This window comes from Thamnophis sirtalis, unplaced genomic scaffold (assembly GCF_051295495.1).
Source record: "Thamnophis sirtalis isolate CommonGarterSnake01/CBP01778 unplaced genomic scaffold, rThaSir2_p1.2 scaffold_7, whole genome shotgun sequence".
Classification (NCBI taxonomy): Eukaryota; Metazoa; Chordata; class Lepidosauria; order Squamata; family Natricidae; genus Thamnophis; species Thamnophis sirtalis.
In genome coordinates, this window is record NW_028261387.1 from 61,578,615 (window position 1) to 61,597,734 (window position 19,120).

A 19,120-nucleotide genomic window follows, 5' to 3' on the forward strand; every position below is an offset into this window, starting at 1 on the left:
GTGCGAAACCAGAAGAGCAGCTGGCGACAATGAGCATGCCCACAGAGAGGTTCGCCATCATGGCACTAGTTAGAACTTAACATAATTATGCATAATGATTCTAATTATGTTAATAGAACACTGACAGAGGGCTGGAAGAATAGAGTCATGAAAATTAGGACTTCAATATTATATCTACCTACAAAGTTTCATTGAAATTAAATTTAGAATTACAGTGCAAAATGAATGATTTCATAAGGGATAAATTGTCCCAACTAAACTAACAGAAGAGCCTATGACTAAGATCATGTAAAGATTTGAGTTAAGATCCAGAGATACTGTCCTTGTGACTATTCAGAAATGAAACAATTAAAAAGTTTCCTGCCTTGCATGATTGCTGGTGCATGTTGAAAGTATTAACGATGCCTTCAGTAACCTCGCGGCCAGAACGTTCCACCAGGTATTCAGCCAGGCGATTGGTCAGATAGGTCTTGCCAGTTCCACTTGGTCCAGAGAGAATAAGGCGCCGGTGCTTGAGTAGAAGGCTTATGTAGTGCTGCATCATTGGTTTGGGGATAAGAGTCTCAAAAACCAGGCTGTCCACACATTTTTCTTTCAAACCTACGCCCAAGAATATTACAAGAAACCTTCATAACATCACACAGTAGCCTCAGTTTTGCATTACAATGGTTTTTCATGTGCCAGATCGGTTTCCTTCTTTTTTTGTAGCAATTCTCAATTGTTTAGAATTTCTTCCTAATTTCTTCGCAGTTAGTCAGAAATATGCATATTGTAAAAGCCTCATGCTTATCAGACATCATTACTCCTACTTTAAAAGGCACTTAATAAACACATTTTTGCATCAAATTGACAAGTCTGTCTGAAAAGGACTTATGAGAAAGGCATTCAAGATAACCTAGTATTAATTATTCAGACTTCCCCAATTTGAGAAATGTCAGATTAAATAATAATCTGAAGGGATCTTGAAGCCAAGATTTATTTTCATCTAATAGCAGCAAGAATGCTATACTAACTAATGCTATACATAAACAAGTACAATTCTTTGCATATAATTAGTACAGCATGGTGCTACAGTGTTACAGTCATCCTCATCATCTAATTCTGGACTTAGAGGTGCTTTCCAGAGCTTTTTTCCTTTCTACCAGTCATTTGTAAATAAACAGTTAAGAACCAATGGGAAAAAAGCAGGACCTTTCAAAGTCACAGCGATGCTGGTCACACCCCGGCGGGAAGGAGGTAGTTCTGGCGGTTCCATATCCAAGATTCTTTTAACATGGTTGATGCTGTAGCCATAGACAGACTCAGTGCTGAGTCCCAGAGTCAGAGCAGGATCCATCTTGGTGACATAATCCTAAATGAAGGATAGAAAGTTTTCCAATTAGTGAGGCTCTCAAATTTAATGCTACACTTATTCGTTGATCCACTGTACCCTCTCCCTGGTTTTTCAGTTCTCCCTGTCAGACACTCAACATTCTGTGGCCACTGAGCATGCTCAGCTTACACTGGGTTATTTTAAGAATACATGTTGCTGTTCTTCTCTTCTCTCTCTTCTCTCCTCCTTTCATTTCTTTTGTTTTTGCATTTTCTATAACTGATATCTTCCTTCCTTTTGTAGTTGACTTTTTAAATCCACATTAAATTTAAGTATTTATCTAAATTTGTCATATGGATTAATATTCCATGAATACAGTATGTGCAATAACTTCAATTGCAATGGTAAAGATTAATAACAAAGGTGAACTTCCATCCTTAGACTGATGTGATTAAAGGTGCATAGCTAAAAAAAAAAACCCTCCACTATTTGCATGTATACACTGTGTTATTCATATTATATATGGAAATATCAAAAGTTAATTAACTTTCTTATGCAAGTCTGGCCATATAATGGTCAAGGAAGTGTGTGTGTGTGTGAGTGTGTGTGTGTGTGTGTGTGCGTGTGTTCAGAGAGAGAGGGGGAGGTTTGAGGGTATATTGCTTATCTTTATTGGGTCCATTTTATCTTTTTCTCTCTGCCATTTCTCTCTGCCTCATTCCTCTGCTATTCTGAGATTCTTTTTAACTTAGTATGAAATATGGCTAGCAGGAAAGGTAGCATTTAAAGTTCTGTCCTTAAAGCCCAGGAGGAGCAAATAATATAAGTCTGAACTATGAATGAATCCAAATTTTGAATCCAAAATTTAGACCTCTAGATATACGAAATAAAGTTTTTGAAGATGAAAATGTACCAAAAAAAGTTGTCGTTAATTAGCAGCTTACCTTGAAAACCTGACAGACAGCTTCATCCAGCATTTTCCAGTCCAATTTCCCATTCACTTTACTACTGCCCAAATAAAACTCCTGCTGCTTCAAGTCCTGGAAGCCAAACCAGAGGTACAATATGGCTGGGGATGTTTACAATGGCAACTGGATCATCTCATTAAAGTTATATCCCCTCCCCCAAATATGTTGCATATGAGACATACTGTCCCAAACAGTGACCTCTCCCTCCTTGTGATGGTACTTACTCCTTTGATGATGTGCTGAGGTGGCATGCGCACTACTATTCGCAGTACCATTTCATCCTTCTGGGTACCAGCACTGATGCCATCCATTGGTGACAGTTCTAGAAAAGCAAAATTCAAGAATGTTGTATTTGTCACCCTCATTTTAATCACTGAGAATCCTGCCTATTGAAATTGAGTTAGTTGCACCGTATTTGCCAACTAAAAAATTATATCCATTATTCCCCCTCCATCAAGTCCAGAAAGTAAAAAAAAAAAAATCCCCCTTTACAATTATTTTTAAAATTAATTTTTAAAATTATTTCCAAAACCTGATGGGACAACTAAGAACTCTGCTTTGCTTTATTTGAATTTAGTAACTCTCAGAGAAAGCCCTTATGATTTGAGGGGAAAAAGATAAATTTTGCAGTTCCATTGACAATAGTTCCTTTTTCACTCTACTTCAAATTGTTTGTATGTATGTATGTATGTATGTATGTATGTATGTATTATGTATGTATGTGTTGCATTTGTGCTAATAAATAAAGGGAGACTAGTATAGATCTATTTCAAGCTAATTAGCTTTCATCAGCTAGACGTGGCTAGCTGATGAGAGCTAAATAGCTTGAACATTTCTAGCTTTTGAATGAGTAGGGGGGTGCGTACACGTGTACATACACACACACACACACACACTATACACACACACACATATATATATAACTATATATATATAACTATAACTATAACTATAACTAAACTAAACTATAACTATAACTATAACTATATAACTATATAACTATATAACTATATAACTATATAACTATATAACTATATAACTATATAACTATATAACTATATAACTATATAACTATATAACTATATAACTATATAACTATATAACTATATAACTATATAACTATATAACTATATAACTATATAACTATATAACTATATAACTATATAACTATATAACTATATAACTATATAACTATATAACTATATAACTATATAACTATATAACTATATAACTATATAACTATATAACTATATATATATATATAACTATATATATATATATATATATATATAACTATATATATCAGCACAAATAAAAACACAAATATAACAAAGGCAACAGTAAAAATATTGGGTTTCTGTCTGGATGGACTCTTGTGACGAGCCTAATGACAGAGAGTGGAAGTGTGACCTTCCTCCCACACTTGGGCATACCAGGGGTTGTGACTTTAAGTATATATATAACTATATATATATATAACTATATATATATATATATATAACTATATATATATATAACTATATATATATATATATAACTATATATATATATATATAACTATATAACTATATATATATATATATATATATATATATATATATATATATATATAACTATAACTATAACTATAACTATAACTATATATATATATATATATATATATATATATATATATATATATATATATATATATATATATATAACTATAACTATATATATATATAGTGTGTGTGTGTATGTATGTGTGTGTATGTGTGTGTGTACACGTGTATGCACCCCCCTACCCATTCAAAAGCTAGAAATGTAACATGTAATTTTCTGATGAAACTTTCAAAAATACTGGCTATATCATGCTGATAATAATTTCTGATTAATAATTCTATGAATACTATCAATTTAACGTGATTTTTATTTCTCTGGTGTATGTTTTGGAATTTTTTTAATTAATTAATTAATTACTATTTTTAGAACTTGGTTTATGGGTTGTTGTTTTTTGAAATATCAGATTTTCCTTCAGAACCTCTGATTCAATTTTATGTATGAGATGATTAGATTAGACAGATACATGCATGCAAGTGTGTACACTGTAAAATTAGTCTTTGGGTCTAATCTTATGCCTCTTCTCTCCCCTCCCCACAATTTAGATTCATGGATTCTAACACAGAATCCCCTTTATTTTAGATCTAATTGCATTTCTTTTTCTTTGCCCTGGTTCTACTTTCCCCTTCCCTTGTAGATTCTCCATTTGAGAGAAAGTTCTGTTAATAAAACAAGTGGCATTATCAGCGGTCTGTGTATATTACCAAGCAATTTCTACACAAGTCATTCCTTACACAGAACAGCTGGTTTCCAACTGTTATGGGTTCAATAGAAAAGTCCCATTTTGTGCACTCCCCTAATTACTACATGTCACATTCTCCCTGATATAAACAGGACTTCACATAGCATATATCATTACCCTCTCTTTCCCCTATGAACCAATTTTGATTCCATCTTTTAAGCATAGATCATTAAACAACATGAGAAGATTATGATTGAGAGGCAAAAAGTAAGTTGCTATCTATAGCTTGTTGATCCTATTTTCCGCTTTTCTTTGCTTACCTGTATCAGTTAAATTGGGACTGAAAGAGTGACTCAGCTGTAATCCTAGGGAACGCCTTGGGGAAGATGCAACAGATGAGCTCAAAAGATGGCTGGGGATAGATGATGGCCCAGGTGCTACCTTTAGCCGGTCATTTTCAGCTTTCAATAGATCTACCTCCAGCTAAAGGAAATGAAGAAAGAGTAAAAGCTGGGATAATATACCTAATAAGAATACCACTCATTCACACCATTCATTTATTTAATGGGCTTATATGCCACTCCCATCCAAACTTATCTGAGCAGTTTACATATCTAATTTATGTAAATGTGGTTAAAAATTACAGCATTAAAACCAAGACAACAAAAACCCAGCACCATAATAAATAAAACTACATTCATTGCACTTTGATTAAAGAAACTGTAATGGCAATAATTTATTGATTGATTAGTCTTATGATCATATCTTAATTACAGGAAGAAGCAGCTTGTAACAGTCCTATTGGAAAAAAAACAGCATTGGCAGCTTTTCCAGGAGGATAAGGACAATCCTGATCTCAGGGCAGTGGTGGATTCAGCCAGTTCGCACCACTTTGGGAGAACCAGTTGTTAACTTTCTGAGCAGCTTGGTAAACTGGTTGTTGGAAGAAATTATCAGGGCAGAGAACCAGTTGTTAAAATTATTTGAATTCCACCACTGTCTCAGGGGATAAGTGTTTGGAAGAAAGGGACACTTGAAAGGGCCCACTCCAAAACCCAACGTCTGAAGATGGCAATTGAACCAAACTAAAGTTGGATCTTATAAGATAAGCAAAAGCAATTTGGGGAAGGTAGTCCTGAAGGCATCCAGGTCCTATATCATGCACATTGAATTGCAGCTGGCAACCAACATAATGGATCCCAGAGACTAAAGACACAGCAGTAAGTTCTAAGCTTGAACCATTGGAAAAAGAGGTCTTTAAAACCAGATGTAGTTTTTGTATTTCTTTTCCACCAGAGAGCAGGTGCTTGGTAGCACTTTATTTTGTTCATTAGCATTGATGTCAAACCTGCAGTAGTGAAAGTTAAGCAATAAAGAGGACAGTAGAGCTTTACTGACTCCTAAGCAAAAGAAAAATTGCTTTGAGCTCCAAAACTACATTAGTTCTTGCTTGTGCTACTCTCTCTCTCTGTCTCACTGCCTTTCTCTAACAACATTTATTTTTATTTTTACTTGTTCTGAAACCATGCATGTGTTTGGAATATAATCAGGACAAGAAATGGATCAAAGGACATATTTTGTTAGCCTTAAGGTGTGTACCTGACCTTATTTAGTTTTTTAATCTCAAGAAATATGTGGGGCAGTGAGTCACACTGTGACCATGATGAGTTTTAAAATAGAAAAGAGCCTCCACTGGCACTAAAGAGGCTCTTGGGCTTTTTTTTTTTTTTTTAAAAAAAACCTTACATCAGGGAAAGGTATTTGGAAATTAATCAAAACATTTAAGGATCATAACCCATGCACAACTGTTCAAAAAGTGTACTTCCTCTGCTAAAAATTAAATCAGCAGTATCAGCTGCGGGTAATGTGGGGCATACAATTGTTTTATTGTTTAATGAAAACACACCTAAGGCACTCAGAAATTGGTCCCCATAGCAATGTACAAACTGCAATCTGAGCCATAATGCCAACTCCACAGAGCACCAGTCCTACCTGCATATTATGCATGGTTTCACGCAGCTGATCCAGCTGATGGGCAGAGTTTAGGGCTTCCAACCGAATGTCAGTCAGTTTCATTTCTTTTTCCCATAGTTCTGAGCGTAATTCGGAAACCTCCTTTTTCTCGGGTTCTTCTTCATTGGTCTGGAAAAGTCTTGCGTAAGGAACGAAAAGCCATTAAAGCAGAGAATAAAAGACAAGTACCGTGTACAGAATTAATGTTATGTCAAACTTAATCTAATCTGCCCATTCTAATCTTCCCAAATACCAAATTGCCCCACACAAGCCTTCCTCTTCTGCCTCCATTCCAGCTGGAGGCTGGACTTACTCAGTGGTATCCATGCCTACAGAAGAGGAGTTGGAAGATATGATGGAAGGAGAGGCTGTTTCCATGGATCCGTGCTGCAGTTTTGGTGATGATGGTGCTGAAGAATCAGGGGTGGCGATTTCCTCTATATCAGAATAGGAGGAGGCGGATTTTGGACCCTTTTTGATGCTGAAAGCTTTGTTGAAAGAACTCCTTAACTGAAGAGGAAAATACAGATAGAGAAAAGGTTAGGAAAGCCCACCCAGAGTCTTCATTAAAACAAGGAAATGCCTCTCTAATCATTTTGAATACTTTTCAAAGACACTCAGTATCCTCGATTGTTTTTTTTAAATATAATCGCATATATCATACTCCAGACAGAATGTTTCTAACATTAAGTAAGCCAACAGCTGTTTTAAGAGAATTTATATTCTTTCAAATACAGATTGCTACATTTAATTAATTACTATTTAAGATACAGATTAATACGCATTCCACCCATAAGCATGCACTGAGTGGGGTGGGGGGGTGGGAAACCCATTTTTCCAAACATCTTTCAAGAATAGGAATGCAAGCATATAAAAGGTGATTGAAAGGTTAAGAAGTATCTATGATTTGTGTTCAGTGCATCTTAATTAGGCTCCCCAAGCTACCAGCCAGCAGACCTAAGAGGATTCAGCAGCAATGCTGGTTGGTTTCAAGCAAGCCAATGTAAATAAGTTGGGTCAGGGTGTGGGGCCGTGAAAGCCCTTTTGACAAAAGTAGGCTTGCTCCCCTTCGACTCATGGCATGTGAAATGCCTCAAGCTGAGTCAGCTGCTGGCAAGGAAGTGAAATTATTCTAAATGTCACTATTATTATCTCTTGCCATGAAAAGAACCAGACGACTTGCATGATTGGAAACCATAAATCTGAGTCCTTGCGGGAAGCTAAATATATAAACCTTGCTTGTTTGAAAGAAAGTTTGCTTGAAAGAAACACAGCCCAGCATGTCTTGAGATTCCAAAGCAATAATGTATCTCTTGCAGGTTAGGGAAAATGCAGATATGTGGTGGGTCCTTCTCTCCACACCCCCAACCAGCTACTTTAGGAACATAAATAAATGACCTTATTCTGCACACTAATAAAGTAAACCATATTCAGACATGTCCAAGACTGAAACCTGGACATGTCTGAACATGCACTAGAGTCAATAATCAGCAACAACAATGACACAGATCAACTGAAATCTTACATAGAATTGCTGCCATTGTCATGTATGTCTAATGTATCAGAAGGAGATTAGTTCAAAGTGTTCTGGAATTTTAGCAACAAGAACTGTTGCTTCTCGTGGGAAACAAGTGAGGGTAGGGTTTTATCTTTTCACAAAAATCTTAAAAGATGAAGAGAATGACACTTGGACAACAGGTTTATAATCTAATTATAATGCACTACCACTATCTCTTTATGGAAACTGGGATTCTTAGGAGCAGACAAGACTTGTCTCAGAAGAGCCTATGCTTCCCTGTGGCTATTTAGGAACATGGTTCAGTTACAAGTTTATTATAAACATGCCATAATTGATTCCTTGGATCACATGGTTGCTTTTTTCAAAGCAGAGGAAAAAAGATGCTGAGGAAAATCTGAGCATGCAAAAGGTTCTAGTGGTAGTAACCACATCTCGGTGGATCTAGTCATTTCTTGGGAACTTTTTGTATGTCTATAGGTCTATCATAGCCAAAAAAAGAGGTATAAATATAAATTTAAAATCTTTATCTGAGGAATTATAATATTTTTTTAAAAAATTAAAGGAAATTAAAGGAAAGGGAAAGGGAGACAGAATTCATGCATTTCTTCTTGTCACCATGACAGGAAAGAAGTCATTGTATTGATAACATGCACTCTATTTGTTACACATTCAGACATTAAAGGTAAATGTTCCCCTCGCACATATGTGCTAGTGGTTCCAGACTCTAGGGGGCAGTGCTCATCTCCATTTCAAAGCTAAAGAGTGGCCGGCATGACTAAATGCCGAAAGCGCATGGAACACTGTTAGCTTCCCACCAAAGGTGGCTCCTATTTTTTTTACTTCAATTTTTACATGCTTTTGAACTGCTAGGTTGGCAGAAACTGGGACAAGTAACGGGAGCTCACTCCATTATGCGGCACTAGGGATTCGAACTGCCGACCTTTCTGATTGACAAGCTCAGCGTCTTAGCCACTGAGCCACCACGTCCCTTCTATTCAGACATTACTTCTATCATTAAATCATTCTGTTAAGAGCACCATTTTATTCCTGTCTTAGTCAGAGAAGGAACAGGAAGGAATAATAACATGATTTTGCAGTATTGCTGATCATGTCAAGGATAACCTGCAATATTTGTAAAATGCCACAACATCAAACAGTCACATTTTCTAAGCTTACTGGGTGTTAATAGACCCTTCTGATGCTTATAAATTCATCCAGTTATAAAGCACTATCCTCCTGACATTATACATTTGGAATTTAAATATGCTCCGACAGTCAATTCTCCATGCCTATCTTTCTTGAAATCTGATACTGATTTATCACATTTACAAATAAGGCTAGGTGGCTTCCTTTGCCCTTAGACACTATAAGCTCTTTCGAGTTTTAATGGAAAGATATCCATCAGAGATGAGTATATTCATCTTGCACTCCAAAGTCTTGCTATTAAAAGACAAAAGAAGCAGACTTTTCTTTCCAAAGCATATTGTAAAAAAAGATTTTTAAAATAAGAAAATAGTTGTATGCTTTGCTCGTGGAAGGACTAAGTAATGCATGACTTTAATCATGCTCAGGCAGAGCATGCAACATGCATACACACACTCACACAGACACAAAACAAGCATCAATTCACATGTGTATTAAGACAGTAGCAGGAGAAACAGCCACTGTAATGGGTGGAAGATAGCACTGTAATGGAAAATAGGGTTTATTCTAATTATCATACTTCTAATTTGCCCATTAACCCAATTCTTGGGGCACATCACAGAAATGCTTTTTTTCTCCCTTCCAGTCTCTGAAGCAAAAGGGGAAGAAAACTAACTCAGGGATTTGTGTGTTTAGCTTCAAATGGCAGTTACTAGTATCTAGGACTCGGAATGGGAATTCACCACAGCCAAATGGTCACAGTTAACTTGCCATGGCCAACTCACCACCACCAATTTGCCATGGCCAGCTCACCGCAGGACAACTCACCATGGAACAATTCAACAATTTAACTTAAATATTTAAAATAATTTAAAAAATATTTTAATTTTTGTCATGCACATTTCATTCTGTCCCTCCTTGGGAATCCTTTCTTTAATGATTATATTCCACCATTTCTTCAATATTAGTGTAACTCTTGTTCTACAGCAAATTGTCCTGTGATGAATTGGCCACAGCAACCTGTCCCACGTTAAGTTGGCCGTGGCAAGTTGGCTGTGGCAAGTTGGCCATGGGGACTTGTCTTAGACCCTCTAGAACAGTGTTTCTCAACCTTGGCCAACTTGAAGTCCTGTGGACTTCAACTGCTAGAATTCCCCAGCCAGCTGTGCTGAGGCTAGAATTCCCCAGCCAGCTGTGCTAAGGTTGAGAAACACTGCTCTAGAACTTGCATTTGGTTCATTTCAGCCTGCTGCAAGCTGTGAATGCTTGGAATCCTGCCTGGATATTCCACGAACAATACCTGACCTCACTAGTAAGAGCAATGGATCTGTTTCCACTTAAGGATGTAGGTCTTTCCTGGCAGAAACATTCCTAATAAGATCTGCCCACAAAGAAATAAAAGAACTGTCATAGGTTTTTGAATCTTGTTTTTGGGTCATTGAAACTAAATACGCCTAAGTATCAAGAGACCCAAACAGAACTAATATTGAATATGAGAAGCATCATCAAATTACTGGGGTGACTTTGTTATTATTTATTTAAACCGCTTTACTTATATCCCTCAACAAAAATTTTTTAGCCACTTATCAAAAAATTCACTATTGATATTACACCTCTAGTTAATGCAATCATTTCTACATTGGGAACTTTTCCTTAACATGAGAAGAATTGTTTAACTTGTTTCTCTCTCTTCAGCTACCTGTAGAACTATATCTAATGATGAAAAAGATAGATACTTAAATCTATTCATTTAAATATACTTCCTTCTCTTATGACATGGGTGTCAAACTCAATTTCATTGAGGGCTGCATTAGGGTTGTGTTTGATCTTGGGGTGTGTGTGTGTGTGTGTGTGTGTCTAGGGTGAGCATGGCCAGCTCAACATCACTCATGTCGGGGGGGGGCTGAGGTGGACCTAAGCACTCTGCCAGCAAAAACGGGCTCCCGAGCTCTGTTTTTGACTGCGACAGCCTCCTGCAACCCTCTGCCAGCAAAAACAGTGCTCATGAGGGTTGTACGCAGCCCTCCCAATCTCTGTTTTTGCTGATAGAGGCACTGCAGGTCAGTCCTTCACTGTTTCCAAGGAGGCCCCATGGGCCAGGTCTAAGTACCCGGTGGGCTGGATTTGGCCCCCGGGCCTTGAATTTGACACCCCTGTGTTATGACAACTATAATATGCTTCTATATACGATAAGACTGGAAAGCAGTCTTTAAAAACAAACTACAAGTGGGAAGTGATTAACAAATACTGATTTGTGAAAAGAACAATGTTTTTCAGAGTGAATTAGGGCAGATTCAAGATAATATTATCAACAGATATGAAACTTTCCCCCAATCCCAGTGCAGTGCCTCTTACAGTATGACTTGGCAGTGCAAGTATATGAGCAAATGGGACGGTTAGTTTCACAAGTGTTGAGTTGTCCCATGTACAATGGAGTGACCAATCAGGAGTAAAACATAAGGAAAGGTCTGGGAAGAAGGTGGAAGGGAAGTTCCAAGCTTACCTCATATACCTGAAAATAAAAGAGTGTTGTAGATCAGCATTGAAGGAAGAAAAGGGAAAAAACAGTAGAGCAAGACTTAATCATGCACTCAGCTCAGAGCTCCCTGCCCAGAAAAAGCAGGGATGTTCAGCATACAGAGGCAGAACAGACTCCTATCCAGTCTTCCTAAAGGGAAGACACACATACTGGGCAGAGAGCTGGGGGTATAGCTCTCCTTGGAACAGTGGGGAAATACCAGAGCTGTAAGGATAACATACAGAAAAAAATAAGGACTCACATTAGAAGCACAAATAGTGACTTGTCATGCAAAAAAAAAGTTGTGAAGAATTAAGAATAATTGTACATTATTCTCTAGCTCAAAATGTTTCACTTCAATTACTTTTCTTTTTTTCTGTTTAAAGAGAAGCCAAATAACTGAGACTTTTCTGTTCTATATGCTGGCTCAAAACAAACTGTTGGAATGAGAACAGAAAAACATCAAATAGTTAAAAGTTCGAGATGGGATTGAGTGGGCAGGAAAAAAATGCATATTGGATACTTTTTAAGTGCATGTGTTTGTTTTTAATAAAAATCCATGATATAGACGTCACTTCCCCTGATCATCATAATTAAATATGATTGGTGTATACTTCATAGGCTATAGTTTAGCAGTGGATGAATTCCACCTGCAGCAAGCAATTTTATATTTGAATTCAAGAGCAAAATATTGCAAACTAAAATTCTGTCAGAAATATTTTCTCCAAGCAGGTGTAGCTACTGCTATAGAAAAGAATTCTGGAATAACCATGATTATCATTCTATTACCTATTCTGACAAAACACTGCAGGATTTCATATTCATAAACTGTAGAAGTAAACTTAATTGTCCTTGGCTTCACTTCTCTTTTGACCTACCCAGCTTTTCTTCTTCTTCTTCTTGGCATCTGCATCTTTGCTACTACCAATGCTAGAATGGCTGGTGATGCTATTCAGGCTGGATATACTATCTGATGAGTTTTGCCTCTTGATTCGTAGTTCTGGACAACAAGGAAAAGAAAAAAACCCATTCAGAATGTATGTGCTTCTTTCCATTAATTTAATATTATCTCAGAAAGGTTAGGATTCTGCGTGAAAAGCAATCAGCGTATTTATCTAAAAGATACCAACTCAAGATTCAAAATAGGGAAGTGGAGAATACTAGGGAAAGAGATGTATAAGTGCAATACGCATTTAAAACCAGGAATTGATTGCCTATATTTAGAGGAAGATGAATATTGTTTTCCCTGCTGCCTAATAGATTCGGATATTGACTGATGTTGACACACACAAATGTACACCAAATCTATCATAGAGAAGATGCTGATAAAAATATCCTCAAGGATCCTGAGCATCAACCGCTGTCCTCACCTTTGGGTGTAATATCAGTTCCATTCAAGGCCCCTTGGATAACAGCCTGGGCTTCTGAATTCTTCTTCTTCAAGAAATCAATAGTTTCCCGCAAATCCAACAACTCAGTGTCCTAGAAGACATTGCATAATGTATTAATGCCTTGGGTTTTATTCTTTCACTAAGAATTCTTCTGAGTAATATTAGGGAAAAGCCATTTTTCTTATATTCCAAACAGTACAAAGAAGCTGCATCTAATCAGGATTTTAATTTCTTAAAACAATACCATCCTAATGTTTCTTTCAGGGAAGAATGGTTTAATTTTCTGAGTATAGTGTCCTAGTTTTTCTTTCAGTAAAACAGCTAATTATGCATGAGAAAAAGATTACTTTTTAAATATTTTATTTTATTTGTACAAACCACATCTTTGCAACACATTATATTTTTTACATATCTGTTGTGATTCTTTTATCTATGCAAATAAATCTTTTATAACTATAACTTTATATAATAATATTTACATTATTTCATACTTTTTTCATTCTATATATAGTATTCTATATATTTTATGTATAACAGCTTTTGCTACATTTGTCATTTTGTATAATATTTATTTGGTATAGTCTATCTCATATTTCTATCTTTTAATCATTTTCCGGTTTTGTAGTTGTCTATTGATTTGTTGATCTTTCTTCCTTTCTTTTTTGCTTTCCTGCTTCCTCCACCTTTTCTTCTAGCCAATTGTACAATAAATCCCATACGGAGTAGTATTCAGATTCTTCTTTCTCTTTTAGTTCTTTCATGAGCCTATCCATCTCTGCACATTCCAATATTTTTTTATTACATTTTCTTCTGTTGGTGTATAATTATTTTTCCAGTTTTGTCCGAATGTAATTCTCGCTGCCGTAATTATGTATAGAATTAAGTATCTATTTTTTTCATAATTTCCTTTTATAATTCCTAACAGAAATGATTCCAGTTTTAGTGGTGTCTAGTAATCTCCTCTAGCCAATCTTTTATTTTTTTTCCCCAATACTTTTTCGCAGAGTGCACTTCCACCACATATGGTAGTATGTTCCATGTTGTTGGTTGCATTTTCAACAGATAAGTGAACACTCTGGAATATTTTCGCAATTCTCGCTGGTGGAAGGTGCCATCTGTAGAACATCTTGTACATGTTCTCTCTATATTGCCATCGTTAATTTGTAGTTTATTTCCCAATTTTTTTCCCATTCCGCCAATTCTATACTATACCCCAAATTTATTGCCCATGTTATCATTGTTTCTTTCACAGTTTCTTCTTCCATTTTGAATTTTAATAAATAGTGATATATTTTTAAATCAATTTTTCTTCAGTTCCCTGTAGAATTTTATCCAGCTCTTGCGGCTTCTTGTAAAATCCATCCCTTTCCCTGTCTTTTTTATACCTTGCCTATTTGTAGATCGGGCCACAGCCATCTATTCCCTCGTCTTTCAGTTCTTGCCTTGTTTTTAGTCTTTCTTGGTTGTCTAATATGTCTTTATATCTTATTATTTTGTTTATGTCCAATACGTTTGGGTATATCAGAGCTTCCATGGTGGATAGCCAGATTGGGATTTTGTTGTAGTGTTTTGTTTTGATTTTTAACCATATTTGTAGTAGAGCTTTTCTAATTAAATGTTTTTGGAAATAGCTATGAATTTAGTCTTTCCTATCCCAGATGAAGGCGTGCCAACCCAGTTCCAAATTATAACCTTCTATTGTTAGTAATCTTCTGTTTTTTAGATTAATCCAGTCCCTTATCCAGGTGAGAGCCGCTGCTTGATAATAAAGCTCCCAATTGGGAAGTCCAAATCCTCCTTTTTCTCTTCTGTCCTGTAACAATTTTAATTTAATTCGTGGTTTTTTTCCCCCTGACCAAATAAAATGTGCAATTATTTTAATCTAAGAAAAAGTTTTTCCCTAGGCTAATCGGTACCACCTGAAATAAAAATAAAATTTTTGGTAGTATATACATTTTAACGATGGCAATTCTTCCCCTTAATGATATTTGTAGTTTCCTCCAATTTTCCAGATCTTTCTTAATTTTTTGAATCATTTTAACATAATTATTTTCCTTAATTGTTGAGCATTTCCCTGTCAGCCAAATTCCTAAATATTTTACTTTTTTTACTATTTGCATTCCCATGTTTTCCTCTAATTCTTGCTCTTGTTTCTTGGTGAAATTCTTCGTAATGATCTTTGTTTTGTTCTTATTAATTTTAAGTCCCGCTATCTTACCAAATTCCTCTATTTTTTGAATTAATTTAGTTCCTGATTTTAATGGATCCTCTAATATGAATACCACATCATCCACAAATGCCTATGTTTTACATTCCTCTTTTTAAATTTTTAATCCCTTTATTTCTTGATTGTTTCTAATTTCTATTAATAGAACTTCCAGTGTTAGTATAAATAATAGAGGTGATAATATATTTTCTTTACTGTACAGTTTCTCGAAAAATTTCTGTACTATATTTTTTTCCTCTTTCTGGTATTGTATGTTTCCCCTTTCATCTTGTAAGTGATGTATTATTCTTTTTTCTTTTTCTTTTTTCAATTTGTGTGCTAACCATCTTCCTTGTTTATTCACATTTTCAAAATAGTTTTGTTTTGCAAATTTAATTTTTTGGGCCATCTCTCCTTGTGTCATCAAATTTAATTTGTATTTTATTAGTTTTTTTTCCTCCTTTATTTTTGCTTCTTGTGGATTTTTTTGCAGGTCCATTTCCAATTTTTTAAGTTCTTTCTCTAATGTTTCTTGTTTTTGTCTCTTTTCCTTGTTTTTCTTGCCAAATATGCTATTGTCAACCCTTTTGTAAAAGCTTTTGTGGTGTCCCTTAGGTTTTGTAATGATATTTCTTCTTTCTTATTTATTTTGTAGAAAAGTTTCAATTCCCTTTCTATCATTTTTATATATTCTTTATCTTTCAATATTCTATGATTCATTGTCCATCTCTTTTTCTTTTTTGGTCCTTTCCATGTTATTTTTATTGGGTTGTGATCTGCCCAGGTGTTTTATCATTATTTCAATCTCTTCTGTATCTCTTCTCAATTCTTGGATTGACCAAATCATATCTATCCTTGACCATGATTTGTGGGGATTTGAATAATATGTAAATTGTTTGTTTCCTATGTTCTTTTCTCTCCATACATCTTTCAGGCTTGTTCCTGCACCATTTCGAAAAAGGTAAATGGTAGCATTCTTTTTTTCTTATTTCTTTTGTTACTCTTGTAGTCATCGTTGATATCTGTTATAGCATTGAAGTCGCCAATTAGACATATATCCTAATATTCTATTTCTGTTATTTTTTGGTGTACTTCTTTTTGGTTTTTATTTGGGGTTTATATTGCTGTGAGAATTTTTCTTTGTTCTGTTTTTATTTATATCATTAAAATCCTCCCCTCTTCATCTGCATATATTTTTTTGCATTCACCCATTCTTTAATGTATATTGCAATTCCTCTTTTTGTTGTTGTGCTAGTGTTGTAAATAATTTTCCTAACTTTGGATATTCTAGTAGCTTGTTATATTGGCTTTTGATATGTACCTCTTGAAGGCATACTATGTCCATATTTATTTTTTGTAATCTAGTCAAAGTTTGCCTTCTCTTTTCCGATGAATTTAATCCATTTATAGTTAGTGAGAATAACTTAATTTCTTGTTCCATTGTATTATTTGTGTGCCGCCCTTAGTTTCCTTGTATTTCTTGTCTCTATTCCTATTCTACTACCTTCCTGTTCTATTTGTTCTCTTTCTTGTCTTCTTCTTTCTTCTCTTTCTCCCTCCCTGTTTTCAACTGTCTGTTCTTCTTGGCTTCTACTTCTTGGTTCCTCTCTACTTTCTTGTTCTTCCTCAACGGTGAAGTGATGTTCAAAAACTCATGCGCTTTCTCGACTGTGTCTATTTTATATCTTTTATCTTGCCAGGTAATCATCACTCCCTCTGGTGTAAGCCATCTGAACATTACATTGCGCCTTATTAATTGTTGTGTAAGAAACTGATATTGCCTTCTCTGGTCTCTCACTATTTTTGGGATTTGTCTCAGAATTTATATCTCTCTTCCTTTATATGTTATTTGTTCTTCTCTCACTTTCTTATATACTTCATCTCTTACCGATTTTCTAGTAAAGCGTACATGGATTTCTTTTGGGAGCCTGTGTCCCCTGGAATAATTTGTGTGGATTCGATACACGTCGCCTATGTCCCTTCTTGTTTCTTGTTTGTTTTTTTGCAATATATTCACAACAATCTCTGCAATTGTTTCCCCTAAATCCTCCTCCTTTTCTTCTACTATATTTTGAAAGTGCAGAAAGAAGCCAGCTTTTTCTAATTCCAAAAATACTATTTTCCCCCTAATTGTCTGTTTAGTGTAGTCAGCTTCTCATCTACCATCTCTATTCTCTTCTCCATTTTTTCTGCCTTTTTTTCTACTTTTTGAATTTTTTGTTCATTTTTTTATTATTTCACTTTGTATTTTCCCTATTCTATCATCTATTCTTCTAATCTCCCTCTTCATTTCTCCCATTTCTAGTTTAATTTCTTCATGGTTTCTCCTAGTTTCTTCATGATTTTTTGTAATTGTTTCTTATGTTTTCAGCATTGTTTCTTGTATCATTGCTAATGCATCTTACATACACTAAATGTTCATTGTTGAGTTCGCTTTCCTTAGACTCAGTGTGCTCTCAGTTGTGTGCTGGTTTGAGGGTGAAGATGTTGCTGATGCTGGATTGGATGCTGCCTTCCTATTCATTTTACTAATTGTTGTTGTTGTACTTGTCATTTTTGATTTTAATTTCCTTACAATTTTTCCCCACAATAACATATACTTCTCTCTGCCCACTACTTGTTTCCACTCTCTTATATCAGCCCATTCAATCTTTGAACTTTCCCTCTTCCATGCACATTTCAATTCAATTCAATATCATTCATTCCTACAATCTAACAACTTAATTTCTATATATTCAGGTTTGTATGCAAGTCAATCGACACAATATTCATGCAATATTCAATATATTCTTGATTTGATTCAGTATACAATCTTATATCGTCTCTTTAATAACTACAAACTATCACCCCCCACTTCAACACTATATTACTATTTTTTAAATATTCTCAAGGTATACAATATGTTTAGATTAATAAATCCTTAATTTTAGTTCTTATATAATATTATGTCATCTATAACGTTGATAATTTCAAAGTATCACCAATAGTTCATATATCCTCTACACTCTCTCTTCCAAATATAATATGGGTCAATACAATTCAACAATATTTTATCTCACCACAGTTCAGTTTACATTTATATTTCTTCTTTCAATGTTCTCCTTCAATTTTTTAAATCCGATTTCAGAGATCACGAAAAAAATATTCTCAGATTGCATCAGCAGGATTGTCCTGTATGTTGTTATTTGGTTCTTATTTCTTTCTCAACTAGATGGCGCTGTTACTCTTCTTTTGTATAGGCTTTTTTTTTCCTCTTCAAAAGTCCGATGTTTGCTTTTCTACACCCCACTTTCTTTTGAGTATTCCAAAATAGTTCTCTCCCCTTTTTTGCTATTGTCACTGATTTGTCTGGCTCCAATTTCTGTTTATTGTCCAAATCGCTCCAACAGTCCTCTCCTCCTCTCCTTATTCCATTCCATTCTCAAGTCACTCCAAACCTTCTATTGCTACATGAAATCGCTTGCTTTCTTCCCTCCTTGTAGCTGACGATATTGAGCTGTATCCAGATGGCTTCAAAGCTTTGAAATTCTAGCTCAACGAGTCTTTAATAGAATTTATACTGTTTTAGCTGTTTTAAATATTCTCACCAATGTTGCTGTGTTGCTATTTTCTCTCCCTCATATGCGGCAGTCACCACCCAAAATCGGCCATGGACACCGATTCCTTCTCTGGTGATTTCAAGGGGTTTTCCCTCTTCCGATAGGAAAGTTGCTTGCTTGCTTACTCCTTCGGCGCCCGGGCTCCCCCTCTCTCCTGTTGATCCCTCCAG

General features: G+C 35.3%; 1 protein-coding gene across 6 annotated transcripts in view; it reads right to left on the bottom strand.

Moving 5' to 3' along the window:
* The window catches only part of NAV1 (neuron navigator 1), a 264,428-nt gene that overhangs the window by 15,717 nt on the left and 229,591 nt on the right, over positions 1–19,120 (bottom strand). For all 6 annotated transcript variants that reach the window (XM_087720219.1, XM_087720217.1, XM_087720216.1 and 3 more), the window contains 9 exons: positions 13,125–13,236; positions 12,633–12,754; positions 6,888–7,084; positions 6,554–6,713; positions 4,882–5,044; positions 2,505–2,602; positions 2,257–2,352; positions 1,192–1,351; positions 365–600 (listed from right to left, as the gene is read on the bottom strand). In XM_087720219.1, coding sequence (XP_087576345.1) covers positions 365–600; positions 1,192–1,351; positions 2,257–2,352; positions 2,505–2,602; positions 4,882–5,044; positions 6,554–6,713; positions 6,888–7,084; positions 12,633–12,754; positions 13,125–13,236 — 1,344 coding nt within the window. The remainder of the gene's footprint in view (positions 1–364; positions 601–1,191; positions 1,352–2,256; positions 2,353–2,504; positions 2,603–4,881; positions 5,045–6,553; positions 6,714–6,887; positions 7,085–12,632; positions 12,755–13,124; positions 13,237–19,120) is intronic.